At 52.3% G+C, this 27,494-nt stretch overlaps 1 protein-coding gene and 1 pseudogene across 2 annotated transcripts in view; one reads left to right on the plus strand and one right to left on the minus strand.

Annotated features, from left to right (window-relative positions):
* The window catches only part of TTLL8 (tubulin tyrosine ligase like 8), a 58,174-nt gene that overhangs the window by 14,911 nt on the left and 15,769 nt on the right, over positions 1–27,494 (minus strand). Inside the window, exons 8-13 of one of the 2 annotated variants that reach the window (XM_086403387.1) lie at positions 26,446–26,632; positions 15,599–15,747; positions 11,622–11,862; positions 9,297–9,732; positions 8,365–8,860; positions 7,000–7,712 (exon numbers count right to left, since the gene is read on the minus strand). In XM_086403387.1, the coding sequence (XP_086259513.1) occupies positions 7,108–7,712; positions 8,365–8,860; positions 9,297–9,732; positions 11,622–11,862; positions 15,599–15,747; positions 26,446–26,632 (2,114 nt within the window). In that variant the 3' untranslated portion in view covers positions 7,000–7,107. Of the gene's footprint in view, positions 1–6,999; positions 7,713–8,364; positions 8,861–9,296; positions 9,733–11,621; positions 11,863–15,598; positions 15,748–26,445; positions 26,633–27,494 lie in introns of those variants that run through there. The other variant, XM_086403386.1, reaches the window with a different exon arrangement.
* On the plus strand, positions 18,684–18,946 carry LOC147373293 (small ribosomal subunit protein uS14 pseudogene; annotated as a pseudogene).

Genomic DNA, 27,494 nt, shown 5'->3' on the forward strand with positions numbered 1-27,494 from the left:
AGGTGGGCAGAGAGAAGGGCACATCTTGAAAACAAACATGGGCGTGGACGACGATGGGGAGACAGGGCGGAGCCAAGCCTCGTGGAAAATGGAAAAGGGGCTTCATCGCGGCACAGAGTCCCCCCCCACAGAAGGAGCCCGTGGCGTCTTGTGGGGCGATTCGGGTGCACCCGACGCCCTGTGCGGGGCCCACTCTGGGGTGTGCGTGTGCGTGCGAGCACGCGTGCACGCAGGTGGCGCTGGTTGGGAGAGGGCCCTCGGTCTTTTGTGCCCTCCCACGTCTCCTTCGAGGTGTGTCTGGCTGTGCAAGGCCCTGACCAGCCTTCACCAGGGCGGCATCTCAGGTGAGGTGGCATCTCCTTCCAGGCTTCTTACTGCTTCCTGAAAAAGCAGCGAGTGCGCCAAGTTCAGCGTTTCCGGCTGTGATGCAGGCCCTGTGTGTGCGCCAGCCACCTGGCCATGCTTGTCACTCTGCAGCACTGTCCCAGACAGAGTCGCGGTCACCAGGAGTGATGAGCCTTCGTCTCTGACCTAGGAGTCATGTGTCTTCTGCCAGCATCCAAGCAACAGCCATGCTTATGGGGAAGGGATCGTGAATCCCGGACTGGAAGGCTTGTCTCTGGCTCACAAGTGTCCAGGTGAAGAAGGATGACATGGAATCCTGAGATCCCAGACTCGGAGCCTGGCTCTATGACTGGGGAGACTTTTGGAGTGGGCGGTGGCGAGTGTGTGCTGTTTGCAGAAGGAGGGTGAATGCTGATGGACAGAAGGTGGCCTGTGGTTTATTTGACCACGTCCACTCCGCTCCTCCTCTCCCTCTGAGGAGTACCCTTCGTCACTCACTGGGAAGATGTGGCCTGACTCGCCCTCTCAAGCGTATACCATCTGCCTTGTGAAGACGACACCCAGGGGAGCCACTCGCCCAGGAGGGGAGACATGTGGGGTGGATCAGAACTCATTGCACAGCCTGGAGCCTGGCTCAGCCTCCCTGGTGGAGCCCAGCACCTCTACAGCTGACCTGAAGATGTGTGAGAAACAGGTGCTTGCTGAAGAAACACCACTGAGGTTGGGGAGGAGGTGTCCCTGTTTTGCAAAATCATTGCTGCAGAGACCTGACCTAATAAAGATAGGAAAACAGACAGCTGGGACAGAGTAGACTCCAAAGCCAGAACAACACATCCCGTCACCTGTCTTTCAGAGGCGGCGCAGCACAGCGTGACAGACAGCACTCACGCAGCATCAGCCGAAAGTCCATACGAAACCCGTGAGTCTCCATTCCTACACCACGTCACACAGAAACAGTTCCAGGTGCAAATCACCTCTAAACGTGAAAGGTGAAACCATTCAACTTGACGACGAAAACAGAAGTGACTATTTTTGATGATTTTGAGGCAGGCAGAGATTTCACAAACAGAAAACATAATTGCTAGTCATAAAGACAATATATTGGAATATACTGCAATTAATAGTTTATGTACATGAAAAGATACTATTAAGAGAGTGAAAGGCAAATCACAGAACAAGAAAAGACATCTTTAATATACATACCAACATATATACCCACCAAAGGACTTGTATCCAGAATATATAAAGAATGCCTACAAGTCAGTAGGAATAGGTTACAGAAAAATCTGACAAATCAAATACAAAAAGATCCTTTGCAAGCGTATGTTGAGCTGGACTGTCAGTATTAAAAGCTGCTGAAACTTGTTTCTTGACCATGCGGGCAGTTTGCAAGAGTGTATTTCCCTGAGCGGGGATCAAACCTGGGCCCACAGCGGTGAAAGTGCCGACTCTTAGGATGGCTAGAGTGAAAGGACGGAGAGCATCTACTGCTGGAGGAGTGTGCAGCGACTGGAAGACTCATACGTTCCTGGGAAATGCCTTGGGAGTGCCAACCAAAGTTGAGTGCCTGACCCAGCAATTCCATTCCTACAGAAAGATGAGTACATGTTCGCCAAATTCAGGATTGTTCACAACAGCACTATCTGGAATAGTCTGAACTAGAAAAAATGTAAATAAACTGTAGTTGAGAACCAACTTTAACTACATGCAAGAAAGCAAAGCCAGCCCTATATGCCAAACTCAACATCAGACCAAGTTAGGATCATTCCTGGAATGCAAGGTTGGTTTCACATTTACAACTCGATTGATGTTCGGTGCTACAGGCAACTTCTTAGAAAAAGGGAAACCTGTTGGTGTTATTTACCATTTTAATCCTAATAAGAAGAAAAAACTTATAACCTCACAGATGCAAAAAATCGAGAATTTTCATTACACAGTCACAATAAAAATTCTTCATAAAGATTAGAAATAAACTACTTTAACATGCTAGAGTATGTATACATTTATATCTATATATCATATCTATAGCTTTGTTAAGACTTACAGAAATGTCATTATAAATGAGAAAATGTTAGAAACATTCCCTTTAAAATCAGGAATTCAACAATGCTGCTTAATATTATGTAGGAAGTCCTAGCCGTACAATAAGACAAGATATTAGGGGCAAAAAGATTGAGGTGGGAGACATTAATACAAAGCTATACCAATCTCAAAGAAAGGCTCAAACCACCACATAATTGCACTCATCTCACACGCTAGTAAAGTGATGCTGAAAATTCTCCAAGTCAGGCTTCAGCAATACGTGAACCGTGAACTTCCAGAGGTTCAAGCTGGTTTTAGAAAAGGCAGAGGAACCAGAGATCAAATTGCCAACATCTGCTGGATCATTGTAAAAGCATGAGAGTTCCAGAAAAACAGCTGTTTCTGCTTTATTGACTATGCCACAGTCTTTGACTGTGTAGATCACAATAAACTGTGGGAAATTCTGAAAGAGATGAGAATACCAGACCACCTGACCTGCCTCTTGAGAAACCTGTATGCAGGTCAGGAAGCAACAGTTAGAACTGGACATGGAACAACGGACTGGTTCCAAATAGGAAAAGGAGTATGTCAAGGCTGTATACCGTCACCCTGCTTATTTAATTTATATGCAGAATACATCATGAGAAACGCTGGGCTGGAAGAAGCACAAGCTGGAATCAAGATTGCTGGGGAAAATATCAATAACCTCAGATATGCAAATGACACCACCCCTATGGCAGAAAGTGAAGAAGAACTAAAGAGCCTTTTGATGAAAGTGAAAGAGGAGAGTGAAAGAGTTGGCTTAAAACTCAACATTCAGAAAACTTAAGATCATGGTATCTGGTCCCATCACTTCATAGCAAATAGATGGGGAAACAGTGGAAACAGTGTCAGACTTTATGTTTCTGGGCTCCAAAATCGCTGTAGATGGTGACTGCAGCCATGAAATTAAAAGACGCTTACTCCTTGGAAGGAAAGTTATGACCAACCTAGATAGCATATTAAAAAGCAGAGACATTACTTTGCCAACAAAGGTCCATCTAGTCAAGGCTATGGTTTTTCCAGTGGTCATGTATGGATGTGAGAGTTGGACTGTGAAGAAAGGTGAGTGCCAAAGAATTGATGCTTTTGAAGTGTGGTGTTGGAGAAGACTCTTGAGAGTCCCTTGGACTGCAAGGAGATCCAACCAGTCCATCCTAAAGGAGATCAGTCCTGGGTGTTCATCAGAAGGACTGATGTTGAAGCTGAAACTCCAATACTTTGGCCACCTCATGCGAAGAGCTGACTCATTTGAAAAGACCCTGATGCTGGGAAAGATTGAGGGCAGGAGGAGAAGGGGACAACAGAGGATGAGATGGTTGGATGGCATCACCGACTTGATGGACATGGGTTTGGGTGGACTTTGGGAGTTAGTAATGGACAGGGAGGCCTGGCGTGCTGCAGTTCATGGAGTTGCAAAGAGTCGGACACGACTGAGCGACTGAACTGAACTGAACTTGCATAAGATATAATTATTTATGTAGAACAATTATACATAGAATCTCAAATGAAGAAACATGCAAATTTTCAGAAATAACAACAGAGTTTAGAAATGTGCAGATAGAAAATTAATATATAGAAATCAATCTCGTTCTATATGCCAGCAACAAACAATGAGAAAATTTATATAGACAGATGACATTATGTGCAGTAGTATCTGAATATCAAGCAACAAAAAATCGAATGAAAAATGTAGATAATCTCTGATGCAGAAATTCTAAAATTTAAGGAAGATCTAGGGACTTACTAGTGGTCCGATGGTTAAGACTCCAAGCTCCCGATGCAGGGGCTCAGGTTCAGCCCCTGGTCAGGGAGCTAGATACCACACGCCACAGCTAAAAGACCCTGCGTGCTGCGACGAAGACCCAGCACAGCCAGATAAATAAGTGACTAAAAATAAACATTAAACGAAGACCCAGCACAGCCAAGTAAATAAGTGACTAAAAATAGACATTAAAAAATAAAAAATAAAGATCTAAGTCAAAGGAGAGACACGTTCTGTTCATGAACAGAAGACGTGATTTCATTCATTTATCCATTTTCCCCAAATTGATCTATGAATTCAGTGCAAGTCCAACAATCCTACTGAGACTTTTGTTGGACGTGATAAAACAATTATGACATTTATATAGAAGAGAATGAGGTCAGGAGACCAAGACTCTTATGAGGACGAGCAGAAAGGAAACTTGTCCCACAGAAAACATGGAAAGTGTGGCCCTGGTGCAGGGGGCAAATTCATCAGTGAACAGAGCAGAGATTCCAGAAACACACTCACATACGCAGAGACTCCAGACACACACACTCGCATACGCGGAGACTCCAGACACACACACTCGCGTACGCGGAGACTCCAGACACACACACTCGCGTACGCGGAGACTCCAGACACACACACTCGCGTACGCGGAGACTCCAGACACACACACTCGCGTACGCGGAGACTCCAGACACACACACTCGCGTACGCGGAGACTCCAGACACACACACTCGCGTACGCGGAGACTCCAGAAACACACGTACGCAGAGACTCCAGAAACACACACTCACGTACGCGGAGACTCCAGACACACACACTCGCATACACATGTGCAGCACTATTTTCACAAGAAGATAGAAATGATTTTTTTCAATAAATAATTTAAAAATTATCTACAGAGACAAAAATAAAATTTGATTCTTTCCTCACAACATATACAAAAGTCAACTCCAGATGGATTAGGACTTTTTTGTCGAAAACAAAATTTGAAACTCTTAGTAGTAAATGTAGGTAAATAAAGTTTTAAACCTTAAGGTAAGGAAAAATTCCTTGAGACAAAATAACATTGACTAAAAGAAAGATTGATAACTTTGGCCACATTGAAACCCAAATTAAAACCTGTGTGCAAGTTCTAATTACACTATCAAAATGACCTAAATAAAAGTAGGCCATGCAAGGACGAAGAACGAAACCATGTCATGAACTAAGAATCACTATTAATCAGAATGCTTGCACCTGAGATCCAATGGGATGAGAAAAAGGAATGAATGAACAAGGTCCTAGACACTCAATAAAATGAGAAAAAGATATGAAAGCTACAATGGTTGCAGGGAAAAGGAAAACTCACTAGTTGATATAATTGTCCATGTTAAAAATACAATTTTCAAATACATTAATGAACTAATAGAAATGATAACCAGATAGCTGGATTTTCAAAAAAAATCCACTCACAAAAATCAATTTCTTCTTTGTCAACCAGCCACAATTTGTAGGAAAATATTTTTAAGTTTGATACTATTTAAAATAGAATACAAAATAAAATATATGTAAGTCTAAATTCAACACAAAAAAGTGCAATACCATGGCAAAGAAATCTAAGAGCTTATTGAAAGGCATTAAAGGATTTATTTATGAATAGATATATCACATTCATAGATTTGAAGACTCAATAATGTAAAGAAGTCAGTTCTCACCAAACTGATGGCTTTAATATCAATAAACATTTAAAAAATTTTAACTACAAAAATTATGTTGGTAGATCTTGACAACCTAATCCTGTAACTTGAATGGAAGCCTAGGGCGTCAGAACAGCCCAGGCATTTTCAAGGAAGGAAAGCAAGGTTATAGGACTTGTCTGACCAGCATGAAGACCTTCGGCAAAGGAACAGTTATGACGACCTTGTGGCATTAGCCCAGGGCAGACAGACCAACCAGTGGAGCCGACCAAAAGCCCAGAAGAGCCTGCAGTGAGCGGGGGGAGCGGGGCGGGGGGGAGTGGAGGGGTGGGGGGTGGGGGGTGGGGGGGCAGGGGGGGCGCTGGGCTCTCCCTCTCTCACCACCTGCCAAGTCAGCCGAGCTTTCAAGAGTGGAATGTATGCGCCCGCCACGGCAGCGCTTCCAGAAGAGGAGGTCTTCACGGCCTCAGGGTAAGGAGACAAGCCGCAAAAATCACCAACTGGAGGAAAAGCTTGACCAACTGGAGTTTATTAAAAATTAAGGTGACTTTTGCTTCCGTGGTGGCTCAGTGGTAAAGAAACAGCTTGCCAATGCAGGAGATTCAAGTTTGATCCCTGGGTCGGGAAGACCTCCTGGAGGAGGAATGGCTACCCACTGCAGTATTCTTGCCTGGGACAATTCCACGGACAGAGGAGCCCGGCAGACTGCAGTCCACGGGATCACAAAGAACTGGACACGACTAAGCAACTGAAGTACAGCAACACCGTGGCTTTGTATCCAAAGTTACCATCAAGGAGTGAAAAGTCACAAAGTGGGAGACAGCGTTTGCCACACAAATCAACTCAAAAAGGAGGAGGATCCAAGAGTAGATGCTTGTCACCCCTGCACACCAGCAAGAAAGATCTGCGATCCTCACGACGATCAGACCAAGACCCGCTTTTCAGGACAGGAGACCTAGATGGCCGGTGTGTGTCTGAAAACAAGCCATTTCATTAGTAAACAGGAGAAAGCAAACGCACACCATCACCTCCTCCAGAGGCAAACAAGACCCCCGTCAGCACCAAGCGTTGGCTGCAAAGGCAGCCGAGGCCCAGCACGGCGTGGTCAGCGCGCAGTCCCTCCCGCCACGCTTTCAGTGCCCAGTGTACGCGCCCCCCAAGTTCATGTCCACCTGGACTCTTGGAATTGACTTAGTGGAAGATGTAATCAAGGTAAAATGAGGTCACATCAGAGGAGGGTGACACCCAATCCAACAAGTGCTGTCCTTTTAAAAGAGCGGGAACTCTGGCCAGAACGACACACAGAAAGAGCACGGTGTGAAGCAGGGCAGAGGGCGGCGTGATGCGTCCGCAAGCCAAGGAGCAAGGGCTGCCAGTGGCCGCCAGAAGCTGCAGGACGCAGGAGGCCCTCCAGGCTCCGGGAGCCTGGCCCTGCCAAGCCCTCGGAGTTGGACCTCTGGTCTTCCGAAAAAACGTGGTCTGAGCCACCAAGTTGGAGGGACTTTGCTACAGCAGCTAATACTGCTTTTTAGGCTGAAGGTGTGTGTGTCTACTTGCCACTCACTCCTAGGAAGATGCCTGGAGGAAGCACAGTGTATTACAGGAAACAAGTGGGAACTGCCCTCATGGAGAGGTGAGTTGCCAAGTGGCAGGGCTGACAGGCCTCGGCGACAGACTGGACACGGAGTGAGGAAAGCGGGTGAAACTGGACGTGGCCTCCGAGGGCCCTGCCAGCTCTGAAAGCACTGGCTCCTCGTGCCTGGAGCTGGCAATTCTAGGGCACGATTCACGCATGTACTGAGCATCTGCGAGGTGTCCGGCACAGCCCGGGTGCAGGGGTGCAGCAAAAATGCAGCCCCTGGGAGCTTATGATCTGCAGGGAGATAGACAGACGGCCGAGAGGCTGTTAGTGCCAGGGAGAGGGAGACAGACGCACTGAGAGCCCAGCTGGGTGGCGGGAACACAGCAGGTGCAAGTGTCCTGGTGAGTCCGTGGAGGGGTTACACCTGGGGCAGAGCAGCTGGGGCCATGGCCCTGGATGGAGTTACGCTCTCGACCACACGTGGGTGCCAGGACCGCTGGAACAGCCCTGGGCTGCACAGACAGGCCACCCCTAGAGACCAGGGGCTGCCCACACCTGTCTGCCTGTGCTCGAAGCCCACCCCCAGGCCAGGCTCCTGGGTCACACGTGGTCTGTTCCATCAGAAGCCTCAGAAAACAGCACAGGGCCCTGTGCTGGCCACCACCCGCCCCCAGCACGCGGTGTTATTCAAATGTCCAACGCAGCCCCTCACTGGCACCACATCCCCCAGGGAGAGGGGCGAAGGCTGTCGCCCAGCTGGTCCTGTGCATGGGCACCTGGTGCTCAGGGGGCCCCAGAACCGCTGCAGTAGGACCCCATTCTCCCGACAACCTGACCAGGCCCAGGTGCTCCGAGCTGAGGCCAGTGCCCAGACCAGAGGCCCTGCCCTGTCCTGGAAGATACGCACCCCAGGCTCGCACAGGCGCAAGCTCCACGCCGTTACCTGGTGGCCTGGGTGGCTGAAACGGAGCACCCTCCACTGTCTTCACACTTGGAAGCACGGATGGCAGTGGGCGCACATGTAATGAGTTTGGATCCGAGCGTCTGTCGGATTCGGCCTTGGCGAGAGTGGGGCGGGGAGCCTTATAGTCTGGGTGCTGAGAGGTGCAGGAGGGGAGTTCGATCTTCCCGCCGGACTCCCTGTGGCCACTCTTGGCTTTAGCGCTCCTCTCCACCAGCCTGTGTAAGTGCACAGGCAAGGAGCAAGGAAGCACCTGTCCATCTTTCAGTGTCAAGTCCTGGTGCAGAGCCATGAGTGGGGGTCCCCCGCCCAGGTCTAGCATGGCCGAGGGGCACCTCTGCTTCAGCGGATGGATGTCCGAGAGCGGAGGCACAACGTCAACGCTGGGGATCGCTGGCATCTGTTTCCTGGCTTTCCTCATGCCCACGCCTTCCACGAGCAAGTCGGAGCCCTGGGACGTGGGCAGCTCCACTGCAGGCTGGGGACAGGAGGGCGAGGTCAGGGGGACTGGCAGGCCCTTTCCCAGTCTTCGGTCAGGTCTGAGGCCTCAGGGAGAAGCCCCAGCCACACTTCCCTAACTCTAACCCTAACCCTGGGTCCCCCCACCCCAGGGAGGCCAGGTCGCAGGGTCTTGCTGCCCTGCCTGCAGGAGGGCTCCCCAGGGGAGTAGCCCCCTGTAAAGACCCATGAAGGAAGGCTGGATCTTCACCCCAGGAGGAGGGAGGACACTGCAGGAGAGAAGAGGAATGGCCTAGAGGGACCCTGGTCCTGCCTGGTATCACAGAGGAGGAGGTGCCTGCAGAGGAGAGGTTGCAAGAACGGCAAAGGCCAGCTGGGCCGCGTGAGACCCCCGGGATGAGCGGAGAGACTACCCCGAGGTGGCCAGCGGGAGAGAGACGCCCCACCCCCAACACCTGTTTCCATAGCAGCTCGAAGTTGCCGATGTCGCAGTTTCGGTCGGCCTTGCGGTCCACCACCACCTTGATGGTGTCCTCTTGCACCTGCGCGCACAGCTGTGCTGTGACGGGCGTGGACGCGTGCATGGTGGGGCTGGAGTTGATCTCGATCAGCCAGGGCCTGAAGTCGCGCCCGAGGATGAAGTCGGCGCCGTACAGCTCAAAGCTGTTCTTGCGTGGCTCCACGTGGTCCTGGGCCACCTTCATGGTGTTGGTGATGGCCCTCTTCATGGACGGGTAGATGACGCTGCTCCACACGGCCCCGCGGCCCCTCTTCTGCAGGTACTCCTGGAATCGGGTGCTGGTCCACATGTTGTGACAGGGCAGCAGGGGGCTGCGGTCCTTGTCGTTCTTCAGGTGCTTCTGGATGGAGTTGTTGCACAGGTGGATGGCGCTGCGGGGCAAGGCTGGGGTCAGGTGTCAGCTGCTCAGTCCCCTCTCCTTCCCGAGGGCAGAGACGCGGAGGCCCCGCCCCAGACCCGAGGCCCCACCCCTGACTCCACCCAAGACCCGAGGCCCCGCCCTGACCCCGACCCCGCCCGAAACGCAGAGGCCCCGCTCAGGGCCCCGCCCCGAGGCCCCGCCCCGACCCCGCCCGAGGCCCCACCCGAGACGCCACCCCAGCCCTTCCCACAGACACTGCCCACTAGCCTAGGGCGGCTTCAGGTGGGTCCCTAAGGGGTCCCCTCTCCTCCTGTTCAACCTGGGGGGCCCCGTTGGGGGAGGGGAGGTCTGCGTAGAAGCCAACCAGCCCCGGGCCACCAACAGGGGCCGCCGGCAAGTCCCACCCTAGGAGCTGTTTCCCCTCCTGCCGCTGGGGGAGGGCTGGTGCCCCCAAGAGAGAGATTCACTAATCGAAAATTTTAGCGAATTCATGTATACCCTGGCCTTGTTCTAAATAAGACAAGTTGAACAGCATCTATAGGAGACCGTAAAATACGTGCCCTGTCAGTCATTTTCATTTAGCGTGTCCTTTGCCACTTGGTTCTGGTGTGGGGCCCCGCCTGTGACCCCAAGACAAGAAACAGGGTGGGCCCCCGAACCCTGAAGACGTGCTGCTGGAGCGGACACAGTTCAAAACAATGTCAGGGGCTCTGTCAGCCTGGGTGAGGGTTTTGTTCCCAGATGCAGAAACAGTTCAGAGACAGTGGAGGCCTGCCGGGTACACAGCCCACAGCTGGCAGGGCCTGGCAGGCTGGAAGGGGCCCTGGGGACCTCTCACTGCCCAGTCCCCCAGAATCCTGAATCCTCCTCCGGGTCCTCCTGGCCTGGTGGGCCATGTGCTCCTTGAGCTGCCGGCCGGGAATTGTCCCAGCAGCCTGCTCCTGCCAGGCGACTCCAGGTGTACTCACAGCTCCAGCCTGAGCACAGGGAACCCTGTCCCGCAAGGTCTCCGTTAAGCAACCTTCGGCCTTCACGATTCCGATGGACTCCCCCGTATCCCCCACCAAGACGCCTGTGCAGCCTGGGCGCCCCGAGTGCGACCACAAAGCAGAACCCCATTGGCCCTCCATTCAGACAGCGAGGTGGCCCCACCGACCTGTCCAGGAGAATGGCACGTTCCCGGGACTTCGCTGGTGGCCTCCCTTATCCTCACTGCACTCATAGCCTGCCTACTCTGGGGCCCTGGTGGGCGGCAGGTTCACCCACCGGGGAGCACCCATTTCTGGAGGTCTGAGCCCCTGCCTGGCACCCCACCACCTCGACACACCGTGCCCCTTGCACCACCCTGGCCTCTCCTGGGGACGCTCTAGCAACTCCCCGACCTGCAGGACCCCCAACCCAGGGCTTTGGGGACTCACAAAGAGAAGGCCCTGCAGGGGCTACTGCAGAATTTGGTGGGCTGGCCCCCAGGGGACTCCCAGAGGAGCCCTTCCTGTCCTTCCCCACATGCTGAGTGGACTGAGCGCACGGGCAGTGCAGAAGGCAGGGCTGCACCCCGAGCGCGGCCCCCGTGGGTCAGTGCAAGACCACGGTTGGCCCCTCAGCTTCCCCCACGGGCAGTGGCAGCCACCACAGAGGGCGGCTCTATGCCAGCCAGTGCCCCTGAGCACGTGGCAGACGGTGCTTTTAGGATTTCCTGGAGAACATACATGCCCCTTGGGGATGCAGGGCCCTGGCCTTGATGGGCAGGGGGCCAGAGCTCGCCCCTTGCAGAGGGAGGTTGCAGAACCTCCCTGGCCCCAGCCAGGACCCAGTGCCCCACTGGACACATGAGACCAGCCAGGCAATCCAGTGTTGGTGGGAACTCGCCCTGAAGAGTGCCAAGCTGACCCCACCGACCTGTCCAGTTTGTCCAGGGAGAAGCGCTGTGTTGAGAAGCGCAGATAGCTCTCCTTGTAGAACCAGATGGTCAGCGGGTTCCAGTCAGTGACCAGGAACCACTGCCGGATGTCGAATTTGGTGTCATAGATGAGCAGCGGCGTCTCGATGTACTTCTGCACCACCCACTTGTCCTTGGCGGGCGGCTGGTCTGCAGCCACCAGTTCCAGGATCTCCTCCACGTGGTTCATGCACACTATGTCTGCAAGAGGCCGCCGCTCAGCCCCGAGCCCCAGCGTGCTGCCCGTGGACCCCCAGGGGCACAGCGCAGGGGCTCTGCCCTCGCGGTCAAGGCCGCAGCCAGGGCAACCCCCTTATTCCCCACAGCGAGGCCAGCCCGGGGCTTCAGAGAGGACGTGAGGACAGGGAGGGCAGGGGTGTGGACAGAGGCCCCGTGAGGAGGCAGCAGCCAGCTGAGCCCTGGACCGAGTTGGCGGAGCTGGGGTGGGGGGGTGGGGGGGAGCACGGCGACGGGGTGGGGGGTGGGGCGGGGGCCGGGGCGGGGGGAGTGGGGACCGGGGGCGGACGGCCTGTGGCCTCAGGGAAACCAGCAGGCAGCTCTGGGCTGTTCCAGGGGCTCCGAGGGCCCAGGAGGCTCACACCCAGGGTGACCGGACAGACGGGGCAGCGGGGGAGGCGGGTGTTGGTGTCCCTGGGCTGCAGCGTTTAATGTCGCCGACAGGGCCGGAGCCCTCGCCTTCCTTGCTGGGACACCCCTGAAGCCTGAACCGCGTCACGAGGCAAAGTCCCCACCATCCTCCCTGCCACCTGTGATGGACAAGCGTGAGGAGACGTGACTGGCCGTGAGGCAGCTGCCACGATGTGGACACAGTCTGGCTCTTGGGGTGGGTGGGGGATGCCCCCTGCAAGGCCAGGGGCAAAGGACACGAGGGAGCTTTCCTCACAGAACAGAGACCTGGCTCTTCTGTGACGGCAGGTTGAAACCTTGCCATCCTGAAACCAGAGTCTAGCACGAAGCTGCAGATCCCTGACATTGTCTTGAACCAAGAAGAGAAGGGGCACAGGGTGAGGGTCAGGGGTGGGGGTCAGGGGTCAGGGAGCGGGGGCATCGGGGTGGGGGTCAGGGGTCAGGGGTAGGGTCAGGGAGAGGGGGCATCGGGGTGGGGGTCAGGGGTGAGGTTGGGGGTCAGGGGTAGGGTCAGGGAGAAGAGGCATCGGGGTGGGGGTCAGGGGTGGGGTCAGGGTCAGGGGTCAGGGAGTGGCATCGGGGTGGGGGTCAGGGGTAGGGTCAGGGAGCGGGGGCATCGGGGTGGGGGTCAGGGGTCAGGGGTAGGGTCAGGGAGCGGGGGCATTGGAGTGGGGATCAGGTGGGGGTCAGGGGTGGAGTTGGGGGTCAGGGGTAGGGTCAGAGAGCAGAGGCATCGGGGTGGGGGTCAGGGGTCAGGGGTAGGGTCAGGGAGCGGGAGCATCGGGGTGGGGGTCAGGGGTGGGGTCAGGGTCATGGGTCAGGTATAGGGGTCAGGGATCAGGGGCATCAGAGTGGGGGTCAAGGGTGGGGTCAGGAGTGGGGGCACTGGAACAGGGGTCGGGGGTGGCGGTACTTGGGTGGAGGCACCAGGATGGGGGCACCAGGCTGGGAGATAGGGTGTGGGGCGCAGGGCTGTGGGGCAGGGCAGGGGTCGAGGGGGCACTAGGGTAGGGGAAGGGGCTGGGGCACAGCCAGTGACCAGGCAGAACAGGGTGCATTCGGTTCCGACCAGCAGGGTCTGAGCAGTCTGTGGCGCATTCCCAAGGGGGCAGCGTGGCCAGTGCGAGGAAAGTCTGGGCTCAGGAAAGCCGGGGGGGCGGGGGGGCGGGGGGGTGGGGGTGGGGAGGGGGCGGCTCTGCCCCAGCCCGTGGGTGCAGGCTGAGAGCAGGCGGAAGCCCAAGAAAGAGAAGGCTTCAGGATGGGAGATGTTCAGGACTGAATGTAGGAATGTCGCACATTATTATCAATAAAGATTTTAAAAAATCACATAAGAAGTAACTGCTAATGAATTTACAACAATGATAAAACTCCTCAAATAACCCGAGGGGCAAATAGAAGGTGCAAACAAAACGTGATACCCACGGAGCTAGACATCAGGTGACGCCTTTTTTTAAGGGAGATGTGGGGAGCGAGCTCCGCCCCGGCAAAGGTCACGAGGAAGGAGGCTCGGCATACGCAAAGGCGGGATCGAGCCTCAGGAGTCTCCCTGGAAATTCTCGAGCATCTACCCCCAAAACCAGAGTCTGCCTACTTTCTGCTTTGTGCTCTCACCTACACCTCTGACTTTACGGGGGGCTGTCCCCCACTACCTCTCTCTGAAAAAAGAATTAACTTACAGCTCCAGTTAATAATTCCTGGGTGTGACAGTGTTTCAACCTACAAACTCCCTTGGAAGTCCTCTAGCCTGCCTGAATAGGTTTTTCCGGCCACATGTGATTGCTCAGAGCCTCCAAACTGTGAGAGGCATGAGATGTTCTAAACTGTCTAAATACAGATTCCTTTGAGCAGTTAAAAGATTGATTAGAAATTGTATTGGTGAAGGGATTTTCACTTGTTGGGCCAATGTTTGCTGCTAAGTCTCCATATCCCTTACCTGCTGTGTCCCTGGCAGGTATTATATTGATTATATATTATATAATTGATTAATTATATAATTAATTAATAAACAATAATATATAATATAATATATAATATATTATTATATAATAATAATAATATAAAAATAAATAATAAAAATATAATTATATATTGATTAATATAATTGGTGTAAATAGTAGCTTTAATGTTTGTAACCTGGGACCCTTGAATTAATTCTTTTTCTTGTTATAGCCCACCACACCTTTGCTCTGTAGGAATGCAACTTTATCTAACGCTTTTTGGAGGCTGGAGCCTGACTTTAGAATAATCACCTTTAGAGGAAAAGGCCTCCGGGCCAGAAGATGATGCAAATCACCTAAACTTTTGCATATGATAAGTTTGCAGGAAGAAAGCCTGGCTTGCTGCCTGACTCTACCCCTTCCCCCATTATCCTCTATGCATAACTTAAGGTATAAAAACTACTTTGGAAAATAAAGTGCGGGCCTTGTTCACCGACACTTGGTCTCCCCATGTCGTTCTTTCTCTCACCTTCTGGCTGAATCATTCAGCCTCTTTTCTCCACTGAATTTCCTCACTGAGCTATCCTTATTTCAGCCTCTTTTCTCCACTGAATTTCCTCACTGAGCTATCCTTATTCTATTACTCTTTATATCCTTAATTAACGTTTAATTAAGCAGTTGTTTCCTGATCCTCGCCGACGCCGTCCCCGCTTCGAATTCCCTGGATCAGCCGGGGCTGGACCCCGGCAGGAGAGAGGACACCCCATGACATGAAGAGGATGCAGGCAGGGCGGTGCTGTGAAGGCTTCTCCACAGCCTGAGAATCTCCAAGCTGCAGAAGGACGCTTGGGAATAAGTAAGCTCAGCATTTAAGTCAGCACCCAGGGGAATGATCCCTCACAGAAGACAAAAAAAATGCAACCGAAAGAAGGTTCTTTGGGAGCGCTGGTAAGATTAGAAAGTCACCCTCAAACTCTATTTTTAAATGAAGAACCCACATTACCATTAGGGATAAAGAAGAGGACGCGGTCACAGCCGTGACACAGGAAGAAGTAAAAAGCTGGAGCCAGGGGTCACCAGGGACAGGGCTCACGAGGGGCGCAGGACGGGCACCTCCAGGGGTTTCACGACCACCCAAGGACCAGGCCCCCCAGATGCTGGACACTAGTCTAGCAGCAATGGAACATTCTAATTAATCTTAATTACTTGGCAAAACAGAACAGAAGCTGTGATGAGCAGGTTCTTGGGACGCCTGCTCCCCAGGACCCGTGAGTCCGGTGCCCCCAGGAAGCTCAGCACCCAGCCCCCACCCCCAGGCTGGCTGTCCACGCAGGCGCCCGGCTGAGACTCACCTCGGCCGCGGGACTTGGCCGCAGGCTTGATGATCCAGATGTTCCGAAGCCCGTCGATCTCGGTCTGAGGGTTTACAGAGGTGATTTTGTTCAGCAGAGCCTGGCACTGCGAAAAGTGATTTCTGGAACTGGGGATGAAGGCCTTGCCGCTACAAAGCAAGACCCAGAAAGCCCGTGAGGTCTTGAGGCGGCTGCCCCGAGGAAAGGGTGGGGCAGGGAATGTGCCCCTGCCCACCCGAGGGCCTCCTGGGAACGTGGCCTGAGGGGAGGTGGGGACCCCCTACTTGAGGATCAGACTGCAGGGACACCCCCGGGCGCTGTCCCTGGGCCCAGACAAGGTGCTGGGAGATGAAAGCCACGGTCCCTGTGCTGGGGACCCCACATCAGGTGGGCCTTGCAGGCCCGCATGGGGAAGCCGAGCTGCCCATGGCAGCGGGTCCAGGGTCCAGCTTAGTGTCCCGTGGGCTTTACTGTCAGTCAGACTGGCTCGTGGCCACGAGCTCACGGCAGCCATGGGGCCGGCTCAGGAAGACACCACAACAGGGGATGAGGCTGGCGGACGGCACAGTGTCTGTGTCAGGTTAGCTCTTGCATCATGGACCCACCCCCCGGGCCGCAACACAGCCCAGCGAGGATGGAGTGCAGCCAAGGCTGCTGGGCTCCCTGGCCTCCTGCAGCGCCCCCGTGACGGCCCTGGTGTGGGGAGAGACTTTCTGGGACACACAGGTGTGTGCACAGTGTCGTAGCCACCCTGCGGGGGAGAGGAGGGCAACTATTAGTTCCCCAATAGTGCGGGAGAGGCCCCTACAGCGAGGAGCCAGGGGAGGAGGAAGCAGGAGCCTCGCTGGTGCTAGGGGTGCGGTGACAGGTCAGACGGCGCCTCGCCTCCCTGGCTCTAACAGGACGCACTGAAAGGCAGCCCTGGCCTGTGGCTTGGGACTGTGGACTCTTCCCCACCCCAGGGTGAAGACCGGACCCAGTGGAAGCAGGTGAGAGTCCCACGTGGTCCTGAGCCCTCCCGTCCGGCAGCAGAGGCCAGACCCGATGCTGGGTCAAACGAGGCAGGTCCCCCAGAGCCCACCCTGCTGGCCAGGGGCAGAGCCGCCCAGGGGCCCGGCAGACGCTGGTGACACGCGTGCAGACTCGACATGGGCTCAGAAGGAAGGCAGGGCTGGTCATTCCTCGGGAGGGTCCCCACGGTCCCTCCCTGGAGCACCCCGAGCCTCAGCCTCACACCGTGGCCCCTGGGCAGGAGGGAGTTTGTGCATCACAGTAGGAAGACTGTCACCTCCCCCCGAGGGCAGAGAGTGCGAGGAATGGGGCGTCCAGCCCATGGTGGGAACCTGTCCAGGCCGACACCCCATAGTCAGCAGAGAACAAGCACTGTCCCCTCAGATGCCGATGATAAGGGCCCAGCACCTGCCCTTCTGGTCCTGATGACACACACACCACGTGGGTGGACCCCACGTGGTCACCTCAACATGGAAGGAAAGGAGGACTGAGCAGGCTGACCGCACCTGGTTCCCTAACATGCTCCACAGTCCGGCAGGTGCCGCGCGCGGGCAGTGGGTGTGGGGGCCGCCGCTGCCCCCTTCTGGCTACTCCTGGGACTGCGGGCCAAGGGCGCAGGCCCGCAGGGAGAGCGGACCTTTCTCACACAGGTGGTCAGAGGGGCAATGCAGGTCCAGATGCAATCACTTCCAGTCCCTCAAGAGGTTGCCCTGGAGACCACGGGTACTAGACCCCTCTGCCTCCTCCCGTGTGGACGCCTCCCAGCCTTGAACTTCATACCAGGGGCTGCCTTGCTCAATAGCATGATGTGAGAGCTACATGTGGTGTTGCAGGCAGCAGCAGCAAGTTCCTTACACTGTTGGTTCCTAGACGGCATACTAAAAAGCAGAGACAGTACTTTGCCAACAAAGGTCCATCTAGTCAAAGCTATGGTTTTTCCAGTAGTCAGGATGGATGTGAGAGTTGGACTGTAAGGAAAGCTGAGTGCCGAAGGATTAATGCTTTTAAACTGTGGTGTTGGAGAAGACTCTTGAGAGTCCCTTGGACTGCAAGGAGATGCAACCAGTCCATCCTAAAGGAAATCAGTCCTGAATATTCGTTGGAAGGACTGATGCTGAAGCTGAAACTTCAATACTTTGGCTACCTGAAGAGAAAAAGTGACTCATTGGAAAAGACCCTGATGCTGGGAAAGATTGAAGGCAGGTGGAGAAGGGGACGACAGAGGATGAGATGGTTGGATGGCATCACCGACTTGATGGACATGAGTTTGAGCAAGCTCCAGGAGTTGATGAGGGGCAGGGAAGTCTGGCGTGCTGAGGTCCATGGGGTCGCAGAGAGTTGGACACGACTGAGCAACTGAACTGAACTGGTGGTTTCTAGATTAGGAACAAAGTCTCTCCAAAGATGTGTTTTCATTTCCCTTTAGACAAAAGCCCAAGCACGGCAGAGCTGTGTCACAGGGCGTGTAGGCGCCTAAATGCATAAGAAATGCCCACGGCTTTTCTAGACAGGCTACACTGACTTCTGCTCCCCATCCCACAGTGGATTAAGGCTCTAGCCACCGCGTATCTTGGCTGAGCTTTCAGCCATTCTGGTTGGTGCGTAGTGGCATCTCTTGACCGTGAATTCAGCCACGCTGTCTCTTTGTGTGCTGATTGGCAGTTTGGTGTCTTTTTCTGTGGCGTGTCCAGAGGGCCTGTTTTTCTGATTGATTCACGCGTATTCTTTGCTGTTGTTGCTGTTCAGTCGCTCAGTCGTGTCCAGCTATTTGTGACCCGTGGACTGCAGCGTGCCAGACCTGCCTGTCCTTCACTATCTGCTCAGCCAACCGTCTCATCCTCTGTCACCCCTTCCCCTCCTGCCCTCAGTTCTTCCCAGCATCAGGGGCTTTTCCAGTGAGTCGGCTCTTCGCATCAGGTGGCCAAAGTATTGGAGCTTCAGCTTCAGCATCCGTCTTTCCAATGAATATTCAGGGCTGATCTCCTTCAGAATGGACTGGTTGGATCTCCTTGCAGTCCAAGGGACTCTCAAGAGTCTTCTCCACCTTTTAGCTCATTGCAGCCGAGAAAGCAACATGGGTCACCAGCAGCTCTACTGGAGCCATCGAGAAAATTCGGCCAGGGTTCTCGCTCTTGCCGGGTCTGCTCAAACCAGCACGGTCTGATCCGGAAATACGGCCTCAATAGTGCCACCAGTATTTCCGCCAGTATGCGAAGGACATCAGCTTCATTAAGTTGGACTAACCGAACTTCCTTAGATGGCTCATCCAGCACATCAACCTTAGGCGGAAATAATACTAGCTCTTTGTATATAAAATAAAAGTTCTCAAAACCTCAACAACAACAACAAAAAAACCAGTCTTCTCCAGCACCACAGTTCAAAAGCATCAATTCTTCGGGGCTCAAGCTTCTTGATGGTCCAACTCTCACATCCATACATGACGACTGGAAAAACCATAGCCTTGACTAGACAGACCTTTATTGGCAAAGCGATGTCTCTGCATGAGCATTTCTTCTATATCCTAGATCTGAGACCTCTGTTGGACATATGTGTTGTAAATATGTTCCTCAAGTTTATGGCTTGTCTTCATTCTCTTTGTGGTGCTTTTTTGATAAACAGAGTTCTTAATGTCAATAAAGTACAATTTATCAACTTTTAAATTATGGCTAGTGCTTTTAGTGAACTACTTGAGAAATCTTTCAGTATCCTATCATTTTGCCTTTTCATACTGTTGATGGGGTTCTCAAGGCAAGAATACTGAAGTGGTTTGCCATTCCCTTCTCGAATGGCAGGAGAATAGCAAGAAGAGATAAGAAAGCCTTCTTCAGCGATCAATGCAAAGAAATAGAGGAAAACAACAGAATGGGAAAGACTAGGGATCTCTTCAAGAAAATCAGAGATACCAAAGGAACATTTCATGCAAAGATGGGCTCAATAAAGGACAGAAATGGTATGGACCTAACAGAAGCAGAAGATATTAAGAAGAGATGGCAGGAATACACAGAAGAACTGTACAAAAAAGATCTTCACGACCCAGATAATCACGATGGCGTGATCACTCACCTAGAGCCAGACATCCTGGAATGTGAAGTCAAGTGGGCCTTAGAAAGCATCACTACGAACAAAGCTAGTGGAGGTGATGGAATTCCAGTTGAGCTATTTCAAATCCTGAAAGATGATGCTGTGAAAGTGCTGCTCTCAATATGCCAGCAAATTTGGAAAACTCAGCAGTGGCCACAGGACTGGAAAAGGTCAGTTTTCATTCCAATCCCAAAGAAAGGCAATGCCAAAGAATGCTCAAACTACTGCACAATTGCACTCATCTCACACACTAGTAAAGTAATGCTCAAAATTCTCCAAGCCAGGCTTCAGCAATATGTGAACCATGAACTTCCTGATGTTCAAGCTGGTTTTAGAAAAGGCAGAGGAACCAGAGATCAAATTGCCAACATCCGCTGGATCATGGAAAAAGCAAGAGAGTTCCAGAAAAGCATCTATTTCTGCTTTATTGACTATGCCAAAGCCTTTGACTGTGTGGATCACAATCAACTGTGGAAAATTCTGAAAGAGATGGGAATACCAGACCCCTGATCTGCCTCTTGAGAAATTTGTATGCAGGTCAGGAAGCAACAGTTAGAACTGGACATGGAACAATAGACTGGTTCCAAATAGGAAAAGGAGTTCGTCAAGGCTGTATATTGTCACCCTGCTCATTTAACTGATATGCAGAGTACCTCATGAGAAACGCTGGGCTAGAAGAAGCACAAGCTGGAATCAAGATTGCCGGGAGAAATATCAATAACCTCAGATATGCAGATGACACCACCCTTATGGCAGAAAGTGAAGAGGAACTAAAAAGCCTCTTGATGAAAGTGAAAGTGGAGAGTGAAAAAGTTGGCTTAAAGCTCAACATTCAGAAAACGAAGATCATGGCATCCGGTCCCACCACTTCATGGGAAATAGATGGGGAAACAGTGGAAACAGTGTCAGACTTTATTTTTCTGGGCTCCAAAATCACTGCAGATGGTGACTGCAGCCATGAAATTAAAAGACGCTTACTCCTTGGAAGCAAAGATATGACCAACCTAGATAGCATATTCAAAAGCAGAAACATTACTTTGCCAACAAAGGTTCGTCTAGTCAAGGCTATGGTTTTTCCTGTGGTCATGTATGGATGTGAGAGTTGGATTGTGAAGAAGGCTGAGTGCCGAAGAATTGATGCTTTTGAACTGTGGTGTTGGAGAAGACTCTTGAGAGTCCCTTGGACTGCAAGGAGATCCAACCAGTCCATTCTGAAGGAGATCAGCCCTGGGATTTCTTTGGAAGGAATGATGCTAAAGCTGAAACTCCAGTACTCTGGCCACCTCATGCGAAGAGTTGACTCACTGGAAAAGACTCTGATGCTGGGAGGGATTGGGGGCAAGAGGAGAAGGGGACAACAGAGGATGAGATGGCTGGATGGCATCACTGACTCGATGGATGTGAGTCTCAGTGAACTCCGGGAGTTGGTGATGGACAGGGAGGCCTGGCGTGCTGTGATTCATGGGGTCACAAAGAGTCGGACACGACTGAGCGACTGAACTGATCTGATCTGATCTGAGAAATCTTTGCCTTCCTTTGCAGTCATGAAGATATACTCCAATGTTTTGTTAATCTTTTAAACTTTTACATGCCACACCTCACATTAATTGTGTATATTTTGAGGCAGGATTCAAGGCACTCTGTCTTTTCATAAGGATATTAATTGCTCAGATACCATTTAAAGGAGAGACTGACCCTTGCTCACTGAACCCCAGCGGCACCTGGAACATAAGCGCTCAGATGTGTGAGGGGCTGTGTTGGGACTATCCAGTTACATCGGCCTATTCACCTGTCTCATCCCAACACCACACTGTCTTACTTGTTGTAGATTTACAGCTGGTCTTCAAATACAGGGCATAATCCTTTAAATTTGTTTTTCTTGATGAAAGTAATTTTGTTTTTTTGGGAATCGTTTATTGCTGTTGCTGTTCAGTTGCTCAGTCGTGTCTGACTCTCTGTGATCCCCTGGACTGTAGCCCGCCAGGCTCCTCTGTCCATGGGGTTTTCCAGGCAAGAATGCTGGAGTGCATTGCCACTTCTTACTCCACGGGAATCTTCCCAACCCAGGGATCGAACCTCCGTCTCCTGCATTGGCAGGGAGATCCCTTACCACTGAGCAACCAGGGTATTTCCAAATAAATTTCAGATTCAGTTTGTCAGCTCCTCCTATCCTTTCCCCCTGGGGCAGGCGAAGCCCTGCATGGATTTTGATTGGGGTTACAACGAGTCTGTAGATTAGTTTTGGGCTTCCCTGGTGCCCAAAACTTAAGAGGTGCAGCAAAAATAGTACCAACGGGAAAACATATAGCTATAAGGCTTACATTAAAATGGAGAAGGGAATGGCAACCCACTCCGGTACTCTTGCCTGGAGATTCCTATGGACAGAGGAGCCTGGAGGGGTAGAGTCCATGGGGTCACAAAGAGTCGGACACAACTGAGCGACTAACACTTACATTAAAAAATGAGAAAAATCTCAAATCGATAATCTAATTTTACAATTTAAGAAACTAGAAAGAAAGAAAAAAACTAAACGCAAAGCTAGCAGAAGGAAGAAAATAATAAAGACTAGAGAAGAATTAACCAAAATAGAAAAACCATAGAGAAAATGAATAAACCCAAAAGTTGGCTAGATCAACAAAGTGGATGAACTTCTAGCTAGAAGGACTAAGAGAAAAACAGAGAAAACTCAAATTACTAAAGTCAAAAATGATACTGGGGACATTCCTATTGATTTTACAAAAATAAAAAAAGATTATAAGCGAGTATCACGGACAGTTGTCCATGAACAAACTGGATAACCTAGATGAATTACACAAATTCTGAGCAACACCGAACCTGCCAAAACGAAATCACGTGGAAATGAAGACATATCCCACTAAGGGCCTCCCAGGCGGTGCTGGTGGGAAATTAGGTGGAAGTTGCTCATTCGTGTCCGACCCCTTTCGACCCTATACGGTCCATGGAATTCTCCAGGCCAGAATACTGGAGTGGGGAGCCTTTCCCTCCTCCAGGGGATCTTCCCAACCCAGGGATCAAACCCAGGTCTCCCGCATTGCAGGCGGATTCTTTACCAGCTGAGCCACCAGGGAAGCCCAGTGGTAAGTAACCCACCTGCAAATGCGGGAGACGTAAGAGATGTGGGTTCGATCCCTGGGTCAGGAGGATCCCCTGGAGAAGACCATGGCCACCCACGCCAGTATTCTTGCCTGGAGAATCCCATGGACAGAGGAGTCTGGTGGGCAGTCTGTGGGGTCACAAAGAATCGGACACGACTGAAGTGGCTAAGCACACATACTCACTAAAGGGGTTGAATCAGTAATAAAAGCCCTCCCAACAGAAAAACGCTCTAGAGACAGCGGCTTCACTGGTGAAACCAACCGAACGTCTAAAGAAGAGTTTCTACCAGTCCTTCTCAAACTTTCTCCAAAACTGAACAGCTAATAAATAAATTCAGCAAAGTAGCAGAATACAAAGTCAACATACAAAAATTAGTTTCATTTCCATTTTCTTTTTAATTCTGTGGTTATTTGTTTTATGTATTCTGTCGCGGTATTCACTGCATTCCAGCCTAGACTGTGTTGATTCCTTTGATGGAATCACCTTACTATGAAATATCCTCTTTATGTCTATTAATATCTCAAATACAATCAGATAGTTTAACTCAGCTTTCACAGCAACTTAGAGAACAAGCAGGTAAAATAATCGGCAAGAGTTTAGGTTTAAATAACTAAGCTGACTTCACTGATATTTTTTAAGAACACGCCACCTAGCAATGCAGATACATGTTGTATTCAAGTGTGCATGAGACAGTCACCAGAACAGACCGGGGCTAGGCAGGGTCAAAAGCAAGTTCCAGCAAAAGTCATGCCTATTCCATACAAAAAAGAACCTCACATAGAAACTAAGATTAATCACAAAAGCTAAAAGTGAAAAGAAAAACAATAAAGCATGTATTGTTGACTATGCCAAAGCCTTTGACTGTGTGGATCACAACAGACTGTGGAAAATTCTTCAAGAGATAGGAATACCAGACCACCTCACCTGCCTCCTGAGAAATCTGTATGCAGGTCAAGAAGCAACAGTTAGAACTGGACATGGAACAACAGACTGGTTCCAAATTGGGAAAGGAGTACGTCAAGGCTGTATATTACCTGCTTATTTAACTTATACGCAGAGTACATCATGAGAAACACCGGGCTGGAAGAAGCACAAACTGGAATCAAGATTGCCGGGAGAAATATCAATAACCTCAGATATGCAGATGACACCACCCTTATGGCAGAAAGCAAAGAATTAAGAGCCTTTTGATGAAAGTGAAAGAGGAAAGTGAAAAAGTTCGCTTGAAACTCAACATTCAGAAAACAAAGATCATGGCATCTGGTCCCATCACTTCATGGCAAATAGATGGGGAAACAGTGGAAACAGTGACAGAGTTTATTTTTCTGGGCTCTAAAATCACTGCAGATGGTGACTGCAGCCATGAAATTAAAAGACGCTTGCTCCTTGGAAGGAAAGCTATGACCAACCTAGACAGCATATTAAAAAGCACAGACATTACTTTGCCAACAAAGGTCCATCTAGTCAAAGCCATGGTTTTTCCAGTAGTCATGATGGGTGTGAGAGTTGGACTATAAAGAAGGCTGAGCACCAAAGAATTGATGCTTTTGAACTGTGGTGTTGGAGAAGACTCTTGGGAGTCCCTTGGACTGCAAGGAGATCCAAGCAGTCCATCCTAAAGGAAATCAGTCCTGAATATTCACTGGAAGGACTGATGCTGAAGCCGAAGCTCCAAAACTTTGGCCACATGATGCGAAGAACAGACTCATTGGAAAAGACCCTGATGCTGGGAAAGATTGAAGGCAGGTGGAGAAGGGGACGACAGAGGATGAGATGATTGGATGGCATCACCGACTCAATGGACATGAGTTTGAGTGAACTCCGGGAGTTGGTGATGGACAGGGAGGCCTGGCGTGCTGCAGCCCATGGGGTCACAAAGAGTCGGACACGACTGAGGACTGAACTGAACTGACTGTTAGTCCCTCAGTTGTGTCCAAGTCTTTGCGACCCCGTGAACTGTAGCCGCCAGGCTCCTCCGTGCATGGAATTCTCCAGGCAAGAATAATGGAGTGGATAGCCATTCCCTTCTCCAGGGGATCCACTCTACTCAGGGATCAAACCTGGGTCTTCTGCACTGCAGACAGATTCTTTACGATCTAAGCCACCAGGGAAGACCAAAGCATGTAGAAGAAATCATAAAGGAGCATCTTCATGATGTGGAGTAGACACCGTTTGCTTAACCAGGACTGTAAAGGCCTTATTACCATTATAGGGAAAAATTAACACTGGATCTCATCAGAAAATCCCATTGAGAGGTAAAAAGACAAGTCACGCACTAGGGGAAGGCACGCTCAGTACACGTCTCCAACAAAGGCAACAGATTAGCCTCATAAACAGAGCACTCACTTCTTTGTCTTTAACGATCAAAAGGTTAGGATAAGCACGTCACGAGAAAAGATATCCAAATGGCCAACAAGCACGTGAACCTGGGTTCACCAGTCATCAGAGAAGCGCAAACTGAGGGCGCAAGGAGACGACCGAGGAGGGAGACCACAGAGTGTGCCGCTGCGCGTCCGTGTCGTGGGGGTGGGTGCGCACACACGCACTGCCGCTGCGCGTCCGTGTCGTGGGGGTGGGCGCGCGCACACGCACTGCCGCTGCGCGTCCGTGTCGTGGGGGTGGGCGCGCGCACACGCACTGCCGCTGCGCATCCGTGTCGTGGGGGTGGGTGCGCACACACGCACTGCCGCTGCACGTCTGTGTCGTGGGGGTGGGTGCGCACACACGCACTGCCGCTGGCTCGTGGAGCTGCAGAACCAGTCTGGAAACCGTCTAAGCCTGGCGGTAACTGGTATCCGACTGCCACTCCGCGGCGGGAGGGAGCACCCTGCGGTCAGTGGACAGGACAGGACTCGGCACCAACTACCCGGCAGGTAAATCTCACAGGTCTCGTGTTGAGCAGAAGTCACGTGTGCATGATCCCATGGACGTGCACTTCCACAGCAACACTGGTGGGGGTGCTGGGCATCGAAGGAGCCGTGGCCTCGCACACTTTCACCCAGCGGGACAAACACCATTAGCACACGGCATGCCCTGTGCTGTATTTATAGCCCATAGAAAAAAAAGAAAACACTTGACCCAAAAGAAGGGAAGGAGGACTAAAACAGCAGAAATAGCCCTGGAATGGCACGTGTGGGCTGCAGGCAGGCCCTCCAGAACAAGGGTGCGGCCTTCCTGCCTTGTTCTCTTGGCCGACAGCCGCTCCCCAAGGGTGCTGGCCTGCCTCTGCCCCAGCTCCCCTCTGTCGGCCGTTAAAACAGCTCGGGCCCCTGAGCAGCGGGTCCCTGGGTATATGCAGCAATTGGAAGTCGTGGAGTCAGGAGGCCTGGGCCTAACAACGGCTGGCTAGTCCTGACCACCCAAGCCCAGCGGGCAGCCTGGCCGTGAAGAGGCCCCCCATGCTGCTGCAGGCGTGAGCAACGCCAAGAACATGAAGGGTGTGGAAGGTGCTGGAGGCGGCGCTGCCCACAGGCTCCCCGGGTGTCACTTTATCCGTCCACTGGGGCCTGTGCACCCCAACACCCAGAAAAGCATCCCTGATGTCCCAGGGGCCAGACCTCGCCAGACACCCTGAAGTCCGCCCGGAGCCCTCTGGGTGACCCTCACATCACCCCGGAGCCCGCCAACGGGCGTCTTACTGGACAAGCGAGTAGTACTGCTGGGTCAGGTCATTCCACTCGTCCTCTGTGAGGTCCGTGGCGCTGTCCTCGGTGAGGTCGATGTCCTCGTGCTCCAGCCGTCCCAGGTAGGCTTTGCACACCTTGCACGCGACATCCACGAACTGCCCCGACAGGCCCATGAGCCTCGGTCCTGCACCCTCAGGAACTGAAACCCAAGCAAGGCACAGAGAGCCTCGACCTCCTCCTGCCCCCGTGGAGCCCGGGCTGCTGCCCATCCCTGTGGGACCTAGACCACCGCCTGCCCCCATGGAACCAGGACCGCCGCCCACCCCTGCCACCCGCCCCCGTTGGGAGCCCGGGCCGCTGCCCACCCCCGTGGAACCTGGACCACCGCCCGCCCCCATGGAGCCCGGGCAGCCACTCACTCCCGTGGAACCTGGACTGCCACCCGCCCCAGTGGGACCTGGACCACCGCCCGCCCCCATGGAGCCCGGGCCGCTGCCCGCCCATACCGCCCACCCACCCACCGTGGGAGCCCGGGCCACCACCCCGTGGAGTGGCACCCTGGGGGTGCCACTGGCAAAGGCCACCCCACCGGGTTGCACCTCAAGGACTCATGGTGAGGGGTCCCATGTCGCTGGGTGGTCACCCTGGATGCCACACCTGGGTCTGGGCAGGTAACCTTTCCCCTCTGGAAGCTGCCCTCCCACTACGCTGTGCCCACCCCTCTCTGCCCCTCCCCCTCCCCCTGGCCTCCCAGCCCCTTGATGGAAGAGAAACCACACTTCTGATGAGCTTGCCACAAAACCTCTGCTTCTGAGCACACACTTGGTCCTCAGTGAAAAACAAATACCCCAATTTAAAAATGGAGGGAAGCTGAAAAAATTTCTCACCAAAGAATACGTACAGGTGATAAATAAGTATATTGAAAGACGTTCATCACCATGTGTTGTCAGAGGAATGCAAACTAAAGCACTTAGGCGCCGCTACACACCCATCGGAACGGCCACGACGCCGAGCAGCGCCAGCGCCAGACGCTGGTGAGCACGTGGGGCAACAGGCTCTCG

This window comes from Bos grunniens, chromosome 5 (genome assembly GCF_055505025.1).
Source record: "Bos grunniens cultivar Pamir isolate PY7600 chromosome 5, Bosgru_T2T1.0, whole genome shotgun sequence".
In the NCBI taxonomy this organism is placed as follows: domain Eukaryota; kingdom Metazoa; phylum Chordata; class Mammalia; order Artiodactyla; family Bovidae; genus Bos; species Bos grunniens.